A 13,882-nucleotide genomic window follows, 5' to 3' on the forward strand; every position below is an offset into this window, starting at 1 on the left:
GAAGCTAGTCATTTTTTTTTTCTTATTTTAAAACGAGGGTAAATTCAGTTTAAAAAGTGATCTTGCAACTCATCAAATTCACATCAGGCTAACACCAAAATGGCCATATAGCCAACATGGGGCAATGGCGGTGTCCATTTAGCTAAGTTTAGCATTCAATGCTGATGTCAGAGGATACTCAAGACTAGAAGGGATTATGTGGCTCTTCTTCCAGATTACAAAAACATACAGATATAGTAAAAGATAGAATTGTTTACATATGTTAAATAGCGTTATGCAGAACTTGATAGAAAGGCTATCAGATTAAAGTGACATACTCAATAGCTCCACCGTGGACACCAATCGAATAAAGTTCCTCTGGCACTCTTCCTTCCAATAAGTTACCATTCAATAGCCTGTCATGATAGAATGGATTATGAAAAAAATAAATGAATAATAAATAAATAAATAACTTAATTGAGCAAAAAAAAAGTCTCCTGGATGAAAAGACAACCATTTAAGACTGTAATAGAGATTAAGTACTAATTGTCCATCCTCTCCTTAATGGGAATATATACATAGAATGGTCTTACCTTGTAACACCCAAAATCTGCTTAATTAAGGACTAAAGCAAAGTTAAACACAGGATATTGCTTTTCATTCTCACCATACTCATACTAAGATTTAGTTTAAAGCACTGCTGACTAACCCTTTCTTTACAAATATGTGGCAGCTTTTCATAATATGATAAGGTAGCTCTAACTCTGCTGCAAAGGCAGTAATCAGGCCAAAGTTTATACTGGAAAAGCAATATCCAGGTAGATCTTCAGATAAAAGGATATAAAGTATGCCAAAGAAAATTCTTGGAGAAATAATTATACATAACCTTATTTTAGATAGGTCTGTCAGACCTTTTCTTTTTGATACACTTCAATTGTACCACTAAGTCCATCTAGGAGACCCCTTTGGTAACATAACACTTGGTTGTAATTTTCAAAAGAGAGGCCAATCTATGAGTAAATTTTCTCAAAACCTGAGTTATTTATTGTAGGATTCCCATATCAATTTAACCTTTTCTTTTCTCTCCGTGGCTTTTCCATGACCAACAATCAAAATGGCAAGTCATTTTTCAATTAAGTACAGCAGTCTCTTCCTTTAAATATCGTTGTTGCTGTGTATTGTAAAATGTAAACATCAAAGAAAAGAAGTTGCATTGAAGATCTTTAAAATATAAATGAAAAAGAAAGAAAACATAATATTTAGTTTAGCCAAACATACTAAAATTTTTAAAAAGATTTTTTTATTAAAAGAATTTTTTTCTTGCAACTTAATGATATCTAAACACGCATTTAAGAAACTTTATTAGATAAAGTGCATCCTGGTGCCTAAGTATCACACATTAATGCAAGGTCTAGAGGAGAGCCGCATCCAAAAAGGTTGGAATGTAAACAGCATAACCTAATAATTGCATCAATGGCTAATTCTGCATCTTGTTCCAGTGACCTTGAGGTCACATGGAAACAACTCAACCGTTGCTCCAAGGCTCCCCTTCAAGGAAATTTATTAAATAAATGAAATAAATAAGAAGGGTTCATTGCAACCATATTATATAAAACATGAACGTGATGCTAATCATGACACACAATAAAAGCACGGAGACAATAGGGTAGGCTCAACTGATGAAAATCAAAGCACTTATGTATCTTAGGTTTAATTCCCATTGTTATGAATTCCCACTTCGTTGACAATCTTTAAGTACCATCATACACCATTGGCAAGCCATCTGAGATGCTCTGGCATCACATTGTGTAGCCTACTCCCAGTGAACTTCTTTGATACCAAAACTAGGCATGGTCAATACGCCCGTCGCTTCTCTTTACCCCCAAAAAATGAATTAAAAAAAAAACTCATCCAAAGGAGAAGATTTCAGGGTTTGATATAATGATGATACTAAAAAAGTGAGCAACGTAAATAAAATAGCACATACTTACACAAGTTTCAAACTAGATGAAGCTATACTATCTGGTATGGAGCCCGTCAACTGATTGTTGGACAGATCCCTACAACATGCATCGCAGAGAACAAATAAAATACAAAATAAATCAGACAGCTGAAGGCTAATATCTACTACAAATATTTTGGTTTAATTACCTTGGAGGCCAATTTCACTCAATTTTCAAACAGGTCCCTGTAGTTAAAAATTTATAATTAAGTGTCTGTATTGTACAAAAAACTTCATGAAGGTCCTACCATTATAAAAACATTAGTTAAAACAAGATGCTCCTTTTGGCGGACAAATACCCCTTGTACAAACCCACCTTCTCTTTTATCAATCCATCACTCTTCAACATGGCTTCAATTCATTCCCCTAAGCCCGAAACAACCCAAGATAGCAGGTTCAGTGGCTAGTTTACAGCGGTTGTGGTCTGCGTAGTGGTAGTTAGGGAAGTTGCATTCACGAGAGAAAGAGAGAGAGAGGATGAAGAGGGTGATTGGCTGTCTGAAGTAAACCACATTAACTGTAGGGTAGGGGGTAAAATAATATATGCTAGTTTTAATGATAGATTTCTGTTTTATATAATTGAACAGTTTAGATCAGTAAAATGCCTAAAATGTGTGATGCACTTGACTTTATATGTGTATTACAGCATTACTAGTAACTTTTTTTGTAATGGTGGTTCAATGTAACGACTTGGCCAATGGATGTCCTCAGAATTTGAATGTGCCAGAAAAATATAGGCTCTGATTACAATGAGCGATGAGAAGTGCACATGAATGAAGTAATCAAATAAAGTACTCTGCTCAGTAGAGTTCTGTAAATAACTTACAGGTGTATCAGCGACTTTTGACCTAGTCCATTAGGTATTTCACCCATCAAAGAATTAGAACTCAGGTTCCTGTAAAATTAAATAGAGATTGCCAGATAATTAGTACCAATAAAAACATGACTATATCTGTCTAGGACAACACATGCTGGAAGTGTAAGCTTGATGAATGATGATATACTACATCTGTATAGGAGCATATGAATAAAAAATTACGGCCAATATATGTAGAAAGAACACTTAATTACAATTCATAATTCATGAAATGGGGTATGAGATTTGAGGTTCACACTAGCATATAGTTATGGAATTCTAATAATGATGTTAAGAACAAGAGAAAATAAGAAGAGCTTAAGCATAATGCAGTTAAATTGTTGCACTAGTCGGTGTTTGTTCAAAATGTAGTGTTACTCCGTCAACACCGTTTAGCATATCAACATAAATACTGTAGCCACCAGATGGAATGGAACTATGGGTGATAGTACCAAAGCTATTCATTTTCAAAATAGCATTCATATTGCTATGATTGAACGGACAAGGAACAAAATATAACAAAAACAAGATAATAGTTGTAAAGTGCAGACTTTTATATCTGCTATAACAAAACAACAGTCAGATTATTTCAAAGCAAGGGAGAAAATGTATAGACCTATGTCAATTAGCATATTTTTCTACTGGATCCCGGCTAGGACAAGAAAGCTGAGATCCCATATAATATCGCTGCAGATTCTCACTGGGATGGGATGGGAACCTCACTAGGATCTCACGAGATTAACTACTATAATACAATGCTTGCTAACATCAACAAAGCTAAGCCACATTGTACAAAGATGTCTAAGCATATGTAAGCATTGGGCTGTTGATACTTACAGGCTTACCAAGTCTGACAAAAGACTAATCTGGTCACTTATGTCCCCTTTCAAGCCTTGACTGCCCAGATCTCTGAAATGACAAGTGAAACAAAGATAAGGTCAAAGTTTTAGGGTTTATTAATAAGGGGAAAGACTTTTTACTCGAATTTCAAATGTGAAATGTAGCTCGAATAATGATAAACCCATCCTTACCTGATTACCAAAATTTCAGTTTTTACTAATTGTGCGTAATTTTTATTGGGTAGCATTCTTGTTCATGCAGTTCGTACGAAATTTTCATCATCCCATGTAGCATTTTTTGTAAAATTAAGAAATTACAGCAAGGAATAAGGACTATTCTCTGAACAATAACCGAAATCTATCCTCACCTCCACCTTTTTACCCTTTCTTCTTTCCTGTTGGACCCATAATCCACCGCCAACCAACCTTTTATGTTTAATGGGAAGGAGTCTTGATAAGCTCAAAAGTTTGTTGGCAAGATAACGTTTATGTTAGGAAAATGCATTTTTCTAGTTTTGTACAAAGAATGACTAAGACTTATGAAACCTCTGATAAAAAATTAAAAATGATTGCTGCAAGACATGACGAATACATTCACACATACCATTAACTGTACACTTAAAGTGTGAAAATGAAATGTAGTGCAGATTATTATTAAGAAATCTTTCAAGATATCATGTATATGATGTACGAAGAAACATTAGCCAATTAAATTAGAAGCTGAATTACATTAGTTAAAATTTAAAAGAAGTGAAAAAGGAAGAATACTTACATTTGACTTATCACGAGACCAGTGTTATCCTTACTCATACGGCAGGTAACTCCCTCCCATGCATCCCAATTAGTAGGTGCACATGGATCACCATTCCAACCCATCCTCTCTGGAATCCGAAGTGAATCTTTCAATGCCTTCATGGCAACCGCTGCCAAACAAACAAATAAACAGAATATCATAAAATTGAAAGTGAAGGAGAAAAACAAAAATGAAAACCCCCAGCACATATCGTTGACCAAAATTCTTACGGTGTTGCGGTTCAATCAAAAAATATATTGACCTTGTTCTCCTTTCTAATTAGTAATTACCCAGTGATATAAAAAATTTAAAAAAAAAATAAAATAAAATAAATCAAAATAATATGATGAATTACTAGAATAATTACCAAAAAAGAACATCAAAAGTAAAAAAAACAACAGCCACCTATGTAATTGGTAACTATATTTGCACTAGATTCACGAAACATAATTAGTAGCTATATTTCAAGAAAATCCAGAATCATTCCTTTCTAGCAACAAAGTTTCCAAATTTGCACAACATTATCAACACAAAAGGAAAAAAAAAACAAAGGACATTTCTAAATTTCAACAAGATCAACGAATCAAAACTCTACCTTGTTGAGGAACAGTGGAAGGATCGTTAGGGACAAGAGCGTAATTCTCAACCCCACAGATGAGAGGCGCTCCCTTCACACCCTTGAGCTTCACGCTCAGAACACTGCTACTCAAATTCTTCACCGTGTGATGCCACGTGTACGCCGCAAAACCGCCAACGCTGCGGTATATGTCAATCCTAGTCAAATTCTCGTCGTTGACCCACACATCGAACACTCTCTCCCCCGCCTTCCGGACCTTCCCTTCAATCTCCGCGAAATGCAGCCACAGAAGGTAATCAAGCTTCGCATCCACGCTCAATTCGTACCCAATTACTCCCCCCTCTTCCTCCGCCGTTGTCACCGCAGTCTGGTACAGCTTCTCCGGGAAGTAATTTGGCTTCTGGTCGGTGCCTTTGATGCCGTACTTGGTGGAAACCGCCACAAATTTGTCGGAATTGGCGGTCCTGTAGTCAGAATCGGCCTGCCAGGACCGGCCAAATCGGTCGGAATCTGCACTGAAGCCCGGGCCCCACTGACCGGAGCCGCAAGAGAGGCGGCCATAGTTGACTAGAACAATGTCGGTGGTAGCGGTGGAAGCGGCGTCGTAGGAATTCGGATCGACGGAGAATACCTCAAGAGAGGAGATGACGGGGGGATCAGTGGCGAAGCTGTAGAAGCAGACAGGGACGGCGTCAGCGTCGGAGGGAGAAGAGGCGAGGAGGTCGGAGTAGGCGCCGCGGCGGGAGAGGGAGCTTGGCCAGGGGGAGCGCCAGGAGAAGACAATGGTGGAGCGGACGGAGACATCGAAGGAGGGAGGGTGGGCCTTGCCGTCGTAGTTGTCGTATACGACGAAGGTGCGCAGGAGGAAGCGGCGGTGAGCAGAGGAAGTGGAAGAGGGAGGAGGGAGTGGGAGGGTGTAGCAGTTCTTTTTGCCGGAGGAGGTTGGGAAGAAGCGGAGGGTCTTCTCGTGAGGGTGCTGGAAGAGGAGGGGCTCCGAGACGATGGAAGTGGCGCCACCGGAGAAGTAGCGGTCGGAGAGCCAAGTGGTGTTGAAAGGGTCGGTGGTGTTAGTGGGACTGCCGCAGTCGATGTGGTAAGAGAAACCTGCAATTATTATATTATTATTCTTATCAGAGAATGAGTGAATCAGATTGGAATATTATTACTTATGAGAATGAGTGAGTTTGGGTGGAGGGAGATGCATGTTTCTTACCGTAAGGATAGGAAGAAGAGGGAGAGGGAGAGGGAGAAGGGAGAGGGGTAGTGGTGGTGGTTGTGATAATGGTGGTTAGGAGGAGGAGGAGGAGGAGGAGGAGAAGAGGGAGAGTGAGGGACATTGTATTTGTATTTCAGTATTTGTATGAATGAGTGTGGGCGTTTATTCTAGTGAGACAGTTAGAAGGGGGGCCAATTCCAAATGGGAAAGGTAAGGTAAGTGGGGAGAGGCAATAATGGAGTGGAGTGTAGATCCAAGAAGAAAGAGAACCAGGGTGTGTCTGTGTTGTGACTTGTGAGCTGTGACTTTCTGTCAGTGACTCGGTGGGTTGAGTGAGTTCAAAGAGAGAGAACTGACAGTGATAAGTGAGCCAAAATCCAAGGGAGCGGTAAGATTTTCCAGCAACAACCATGCATAGACATTGAAAAGGCTTATTAGTTATTATTCATAACCGATAATAGGATAAAACGAGCAAACACCATATGGCATATGCAAATGTAGAAGAATATGGAAATGCTAGTGCGCAAATTACGGTTTTTTTTAAATAAATAACATAAATATTTTATTTACCACAATAAATAATTTGTAGCATTTTTATTAAAATACATCGAAAATTTTATTTCGTTTACAGTATAAACGAAACAATACTATACGAATCTCGTTTATACTCTAGACAAGATAAAAACACATAATATTGATGTGCATATTTCGTTTACCGTGTAAACGAGATACGTTATGACAAATTTTCAGTAGCTATAAAAGGATATACAACTCTTTGTATTTTTCGCAAACATTTCATTGCTTCTTCTCTATCTTTTTCTTCTAAAAATAAGTCAAAATGTCTAGTAGTAGTGGATATTTGATTGTAAGTGTGTATCCCAATTGCCATATGAGAAATAGTAATAATGAGATGATATTTGAGTGTGAGAATTCCATTCTGTTGCGTACCCAACGAGTAAGTTCTTTGTCCGAGCTGAATAGTCTGATATTGAGTAGCGTCAGTGGTAGCGGAAGAAAAGAGATCGGAAGCGCGGGGTATAGGTTGCTAGCACCGATGGGAAACAGAGTTTTCGGTTTCGACAATTTTTGCTCCATGGCGACGAGCATGTGCGCCTGATGTTTGACATCTATGGGAGAATCATTGCGGAACAAGTGATAGAGCTTTCTACGAATATTGGTGATGTCAGTGGTGGTGAATCTAGACAGTCGAACTTTGTGCAGGATGACCTACCTTTCGCATCACCATCGCTACACGTTGCTCGTCCAGTGGAAGAGATCGATGTTAATGGTGAGGACTCAAACGAGTAGTATTTGCGGATAGCAACGAGCGTGATTCTTCTAAAGATGATGACGATGAAGAGTTTGTACTGGAAACTCCGGTCGAGCAATCATGTTGGTATCTTCTGCCTCCCCCGAACCCAATTCCGGCATTGTCATCTGTACCCAGTCACTATCATGCATTGGATGTGGATGCAATGCAAGAGAAAAATCCGTTTTCCAACATTGGTGAAGACGTTTACAACTTATACGGTAGTGTCAAATTTTGAGATGGCCACAGATTCAAAAACAGAGATGCAGTATTGCAGGCGCGTGAAGAATTACAATATTCACAAAAGTGCTGAGTACCGAGTTGCAGATTTGGATCGATTAAAGTACCATGTACATTGCCGACAATATGAAGCAAGATGCACTTGGAGTCTCCGTGTTGCTCTTCGAAAGAATTTCGATATTGGTAAGTTCAAGTTTAATTGTGTTCTATATTCTCAGTTATCATTGTTATGCTTGTTTTACATGTGAACCACGATTGTTCTATTTCATTAGGGAGGTGTGTAGGATGGGAGGGGTGCACACGTAGTTTAGCACCTACCATGTCTCAAGACCATCGACAGTTGGACAACAGTCTCATCTAAGGGTGTTCACGGGTATCAGGCACCCGATTACCCATCCGAATCCGAACCGAACCAATTAAATTGGTTCTGAAACCAATGGATAGTCGGGTACAACCCAAATCAAATTGATGACACTCTCTGTTAATTGGTTCGGAGAATGGTTATGGGAGTGCAGAACTCGAAACAACCCGTAGACCCGAACCCTTTATTAATTAAATTAAAAATATATATAAATTTAAAATATATATAACTTTTACTGATTATTTATGACAATGACTTAAGTATTTAGCTATAATTGTGGATTATTATGGATATTTTATTATTTTTAGCATATTATTGACTTGTTTACTGATTTTACATGTTTATTAATTATTATATTTGCAGGATTTTTAAAATAAAATTTTCATTTTTTATTTTTTATGAATTTCTATTTTATCGGGTACCAAATTACCCAAACCAAGCTAATCCGTTCTTAATCGGTTTGGTTTGGTTCGAGTATACACAAAAAACATAAATCCAAACCAATTCGAACCAATTACAATTCAATTAATTCGATTCTAATTTCACCCCAAATCCCAACTAACCCGATCCGTGAACACCCCCTAGACTCTCATCTGCCATGTCATCCTCTTGTTGATACAATTCAGCCCATCCTGTCAGCATCTCTGTCCTACAAGGTACAGTTAGGCAAAGCTATCACTTCAAACCCTCATACAGAAAGGTTTGGATGGCGAAGCAAAAGGCAATTGTGCAGATACACGATGATTGGGAGGATTCATACAATAAGGTGCCAAGGTTACTGCAAGCACTACAAAGTTATTGTTCTGGAACAATATGTGAGATCACTGTTTGTACCGTACTATGATGGACACCTTATGGTGCGTGATTGCAGCATGTTTGATAAAGGTATTTTGGACATTCCCTGCCTGTGTAGAGGCTTTCAAGCATTTCAAGCCATTTGTCTCCTTTTATAGCACACATCTGTATGGCAAGTTTGGTGGTATTTTGCTTATTGTAGTGGCAGAAGATTGTAATAGCAATATCCTTCCTGTAGCCTTTGTAATTGTTGAGTTTGAGACGAGAAATCATGGTCTTTCTTTCTTACCAATCTAAGGTGACACGTCACCCCGTAGAAAGGCATGTTGATTATTTCTGATAGATCACAGGCGATCAAGGCTGCATTGAGAGTTGACGATAGTGGTTAGCATCCTCCTAAAGCATTTCATACTTATTGTGTCTGGCACATGGCGGTGAACTTTATGTCTCATTTCAAGTTTGCCAAGGGAAAGCAGTATCTCATAAATGCTACTTACAGTTCAAGCAACGCTGGGTACGAGCAGTACATGGATGCATTGAGGGGTTTGTCAAGGGAGATGGCAGACTAGGCTTATAAATTCAACAAAGAGATTTGGCTACAACATTACGATAGTGGCCGCTAGTTTGGGCACATGACGATGAACCTCTCAAAGTGCATGAATGATGTGCTTAAGGGTACACGCTATTTACCGATTTCAGCCATCATGCAATGTACCTACGAGAGGCTGCAGTAGTTGTTCGTCAGGAAGGGATGGGAGGCACATGCTCAACTAGTGGCGGGAAATCAATTTTCACAATGGCAGATAGCTGCTATTCAGAAGAACAAAGAGAGAATCTCTCCGATGCGCGTCATTCATTGCGACAGACGGGCTTCAGTGTTCTTGGTTGAGGAATTAGAGCCTTTTGAAGGTTGGTCGCAAGGGGCATTCCGTGTTCACTTGACGGCTAACATGTGTGACTGTGGCATTTTCCAGTCATTCTATTTTCCATGTCGTCATGCGCTTGCCGCCTGTGTCGCCGCTAGTGTTGAATGGGGTTCATACGTCCATCCGGTGTACCTGCAGCAAGTTGTATTCAAGGTGTATAAGGCGGAATTTTTCCCGATATCAGACGAAAAGCTTTGGCCGGATTGGTATGGGACACAACTTCGTCCTAACCGTGCCATGCGCAGAAAGTCTAATGGAAGACCTATTTCCACCAGGTTTCGTAATGAGATGGATGAGGACGAGCACTAAGAGAAATGGTGTGGTCTCTGCAAGCAAATCGGTCATACTCGAAAAGGTTCTCCAAACCAGCCGACAGACAAGGCTTAGTTTACAGTCGCTAGTTTGTATGTATTTGTTGAGGTTGTTGTTTTGCATTGGTCATGTGTTTATGTTGTTCATCATGTCATGGTTCACTTTGTGATATTTTCACAAAACACATTTTATACTCGAATTTTATTAATATCTACGATTCATGAGTTTATGTTCGATTTGAATTCTAAAGGTTAAACTATAACACATGACCACATTTAAGAAGACCATAAATAGTGTACCAAAATATAACATAAATAGAGTTCCAAATTACAACATGTATAGTGTATCAAAGTACATCAATGGTAACATGTTGAATAACAAAATACAAAAGTAATAACAATGTCATCAATGGTGATCACACGGTGGGAAATGTAGGCGATGTCCGGTGCCACATGGCGGAGGTTGTGCCTGTCGGTGAGGTCTGCTAGGACATTGGTCCACAGGAGGCTGTGGGTGACGAGAGGTGATGAATCCATATTTGATTATAATTTTTGTCTTGAATTGGACGGATTTCGTCACCTAAACTCACACTTATTCACCAAAATAGCATACTTTTGTGATTTCTCCATAATTTGGACCTAAATATGAAAACATGCATTTTTGTGCTTAAATTGACCAATTTAATTCCAACTTTATTCCATTCGATGCCGTGATATATTTTGTGAGTGATTTTAGGTCAATTAGGCAAGAATGGGTTGGTAGAAGTGGAAGGAAGCATGCAAAATGGGAGATTTCATGAAGAAAACAAAGGAGAAGCACTCAGTCAAGTGTGTCTATGATAAACCACTATTTTATGGTTTATCTTGTGCTTAATTGAGTGGATTTTATCAACTCTTTACCCACTTGTTCATACTATTTGCATGGTTTTACATTTGCCTTCCTAATTATGTGCTTTGATTGAAAACATGCTTCTTTGATCTTATATTTGCTTATTATTAATCCTCTCTTATTACCATTAGATGCCTTGATATGTGTGTTAAGTGATTTCAGGAATTACACGGCAAGAATGCCTTAGAGGATGGAAAGGAAGCATGCAAAAGTGGAAGGAATACAAGAAGTTGAAGAAACTGCAAAGCTATCAGCCTGACCCTCTCGCACTAAAACGACCATAACTTGAGCTACATAGGTCCAAATGACGCCCTTCCACTTGCGTTGAAAATCTAACGTCCGGGGCGTCGATTTGATATATAATTTTCCATAGTGGCCGTACAGATAGGCGACGCGAACGCATCATCCACGCGGACGCGTCGCATCTGCGAAAATCAGTGTGGCAGATTTTGCAAACAGTGAATCCTGGGCTATTTCCGGCCTAGTTTCAAGCCCAGAAAACACAGATTAAAGGCTGCAAGTGGAGGAATGAAGGAGACACTTCAGATGCTATTCATAATTCACTTTTTATTATTTTAGATGTAGTTTTTAGAGAGAGAGGTTCTCTCCTCTCTCTTAGGATTAGGATTAGGATTAGAATTTATTTTCGGATTAGGATTTCTTATCACTTCAGGATTATTTCATCTTTAATTACAGGTTCAATGTTCCTTTTATTTATTTTCTCAAATTAATTTATGGATTTCTATGTTCAACTCAACTTCTTTATTTGGCTATAACTGCCCATGTTACATTTGATTGAGTTATTAATTTATGATTTTGAGGTATTTCAGATTGATGATTGCTGTCTTTTATTTATATAAATAATTTGGAGTTTCCTAATATCCTTTTGGCTTTGGTTGATTAATTGGTGACTCTTGAGTTATGAAACTCATTGTTGATTGAAAATTGGCACTCTTCAAGAATTAATTCGAGATCCAATAACTCTAACTTTTCCTAAGGAAAGACTGGGACTTGAGGATTCGAATTAATTCATCCACTTAACTTACCTTCATAGTTAGAGGTTAACAAGGTGGGAGAAGAATCCAATTCTCATCACAATTGATAAGGATAACGGGGATAGGACTTCCAGTCTTCATATCTTGCCAAGAGTTTATTTTACAGTTATTTATTTATTTTTATTGCTTTGAAAATATACCTGTGCCCATTGCCCAAATTTCAAAACCCCTAATTTTACCTTTTTCATAGCCAATAATAAGAACATACTTCCCTGTAATTTCTTGAGAAGACGACCTGAGGTTTAAATACTTCGGTTATCAATTTATTTAGGGGTTTGTTACTTATGACAACCAAAACGTTTGTATGAAAGGACTTTTTTTGGTTTAGAAGCTATACTTGCAACGGAAAATTATTCTGAATTCTAGACCACGCAAAAGTTCTCTCATCAAAATGGCGCCATTGCCGGAGAATTGCAAATGTGTGCCTTATTATTGGTTATTGTAAATATTTAAAAAAAAAACCATATCTTTGTCAAAATATTTTCTTTTTGTTAGTTTTTGTTTTTATTTTCTCTTACTACTATGAACTCTCACCCCTTTGGCTATGAGTTTGGTTACAATTATGTTGCAGGAAGAAGAAATTACAATGAGAACATGTATCAAGGTTGGAACTATCAAAGATGGGAGGAGCCACAAGGATTTGATCAACCCTCATGGCAACAACCACCTCCAATGGACTATCAACAACCACCACCATATGCCTATGAACCCTTTCCTCAACACAACTTTGAACCACCACACTCACAAGCCAACTACCACCATTCACCTTCATATGATCCTAACCCTCATCTACCACACCAACCACCTTATGAGCCATATGAACCATATATAGAACCACCCCAATTCCAACCCAATTACTCCCAAGAACCACCACCTCAATATTTGCCATCTCCATATCCATCGATCCAAGAGCACTATGATCCTACTTATGATAGCCGAGCGCAGCAAGATTCAATGGATCGTCTCACAGAAACATGTGCAAAACTTCAAGCAACCCTTCGCCAACTGGATCAAGCGATAAATCAATTAGCTTCCCGACGTTCGGACACTCAAGGAACCCCCATGGCTTCATGTGGACAATCTAATGAAGAACGTAGCATGAAAGAGAAACTAGAAACTCCAGTGAACAGTACGGAACATGACTTTGTACTGGAACAAGTGGAGGAAGCCGGAATTATTGAAGAAGAAGAAGTGGTTGAATACTTAGGAGATGCAGAACCTCCACGGGAACCTCAAGTCACAGAACCCTCTTCTAAGGAGTTTGAATTTGTTGTTGAGGAGGGTGTACAACCTCCAAGACATATCATGGCTGAAGACTTGGAAGAGGTTGATCAAGAGATGAAGTTTAAAGAAGAATAAGCACAACCTCCCATGCCCTTGGTAAGCAATAAAGAAGAGATTAAATTGGAAGAAAGCTACCAAGAGGACGAGGTTGAAATTGAAGAAGCTTGCAAAGAGGTGAAAGATGTCAAAGAAGAGCACAAGGAAGTAGAGCTTGCACGTTCATTAAAAACACCTCCCCCTAAGTTGCCATCATCCTTCACAACATTCAAGTGGGTAAAATTCATATCTCTTAGCTTTCTAATTCCACTTGAATACGGGCTACTGGAGACGGATGGTCAACTTAGAGCTCTTTGTGGCATTAATAGTAAGAAGAAGATGGTCAGTAGTAAGATCTGTCCTGCAAGGTTCATTATGGTTGGAAGATCGAAATTTAAACGCAAAGATTGGTAT

At 38.7% G+C, this 13,882-nt stretch overlaps 1 protein-coding gene across 3 annotated transcripts in view; it reads right to left on the reverse strand.

Annotated features, from left to right (window-relative positions):
- LOC107491286 (receptor-like protein 4) overlaps nucleotides 1-6,677 on the reverse strand; it is a 10,503-nt gene extending 3,826 nt beyond the window's left edge. Inside the window, exons 1-8 of one of the 3 annotated variants that reach the window (XR_002376217.2) lie at nucleotides 6,260-6,677; nucleotides 5,065-6,150; nucleotides 4,449-4,599; nucleotides 3,675-3,746; nucleotides 2,808-2,876; nucleotides 2,298-2,479; nucleotides 2,131-2,167; nucleotides 1,971-2,039 (exon numbers count right to left, since the gene is read on the reverse strand). Coding sequence is in view for 2 of the 3 variants with exons in the window: in XM_016112114.3 (XP_015967600.1) it covers nucleotides 318-395; nucleotides 1,971-2,039; nucleotides 2,808-2,876; nucleotides 3,675-3,746; nucleotides 4,449-4,599; nucleotides 5,065-6,150; nucleotides 6,260-6,383 (1,649 nt within the window). In the remaining variant the exon portion in view is untranslated. The other 2 variants (XM_016112114.3, XM_021143421.2) reach the window with 2 other exon arrangements.
- Between the last annotated feature and the right edge of the window lie 7,205 nt (nucleotides 6,678-13,882).

The sequence above is a fragment of the Arachis duranensis genome, chromosome 5, assembly GCF_000817695.3.
Source record: "Arachis duranensis cultivar V14167 chromosome 5, aradu.V14167.gnm2.J7QH, whole genome shotgun sequence".
Classification (NCBI taxonomy): Eukaryota; Viridiplantae; Streptophyta; class Magnoliopsida; order Fabales; family Fabaceae; genus Arachis; species Arachis duranensis.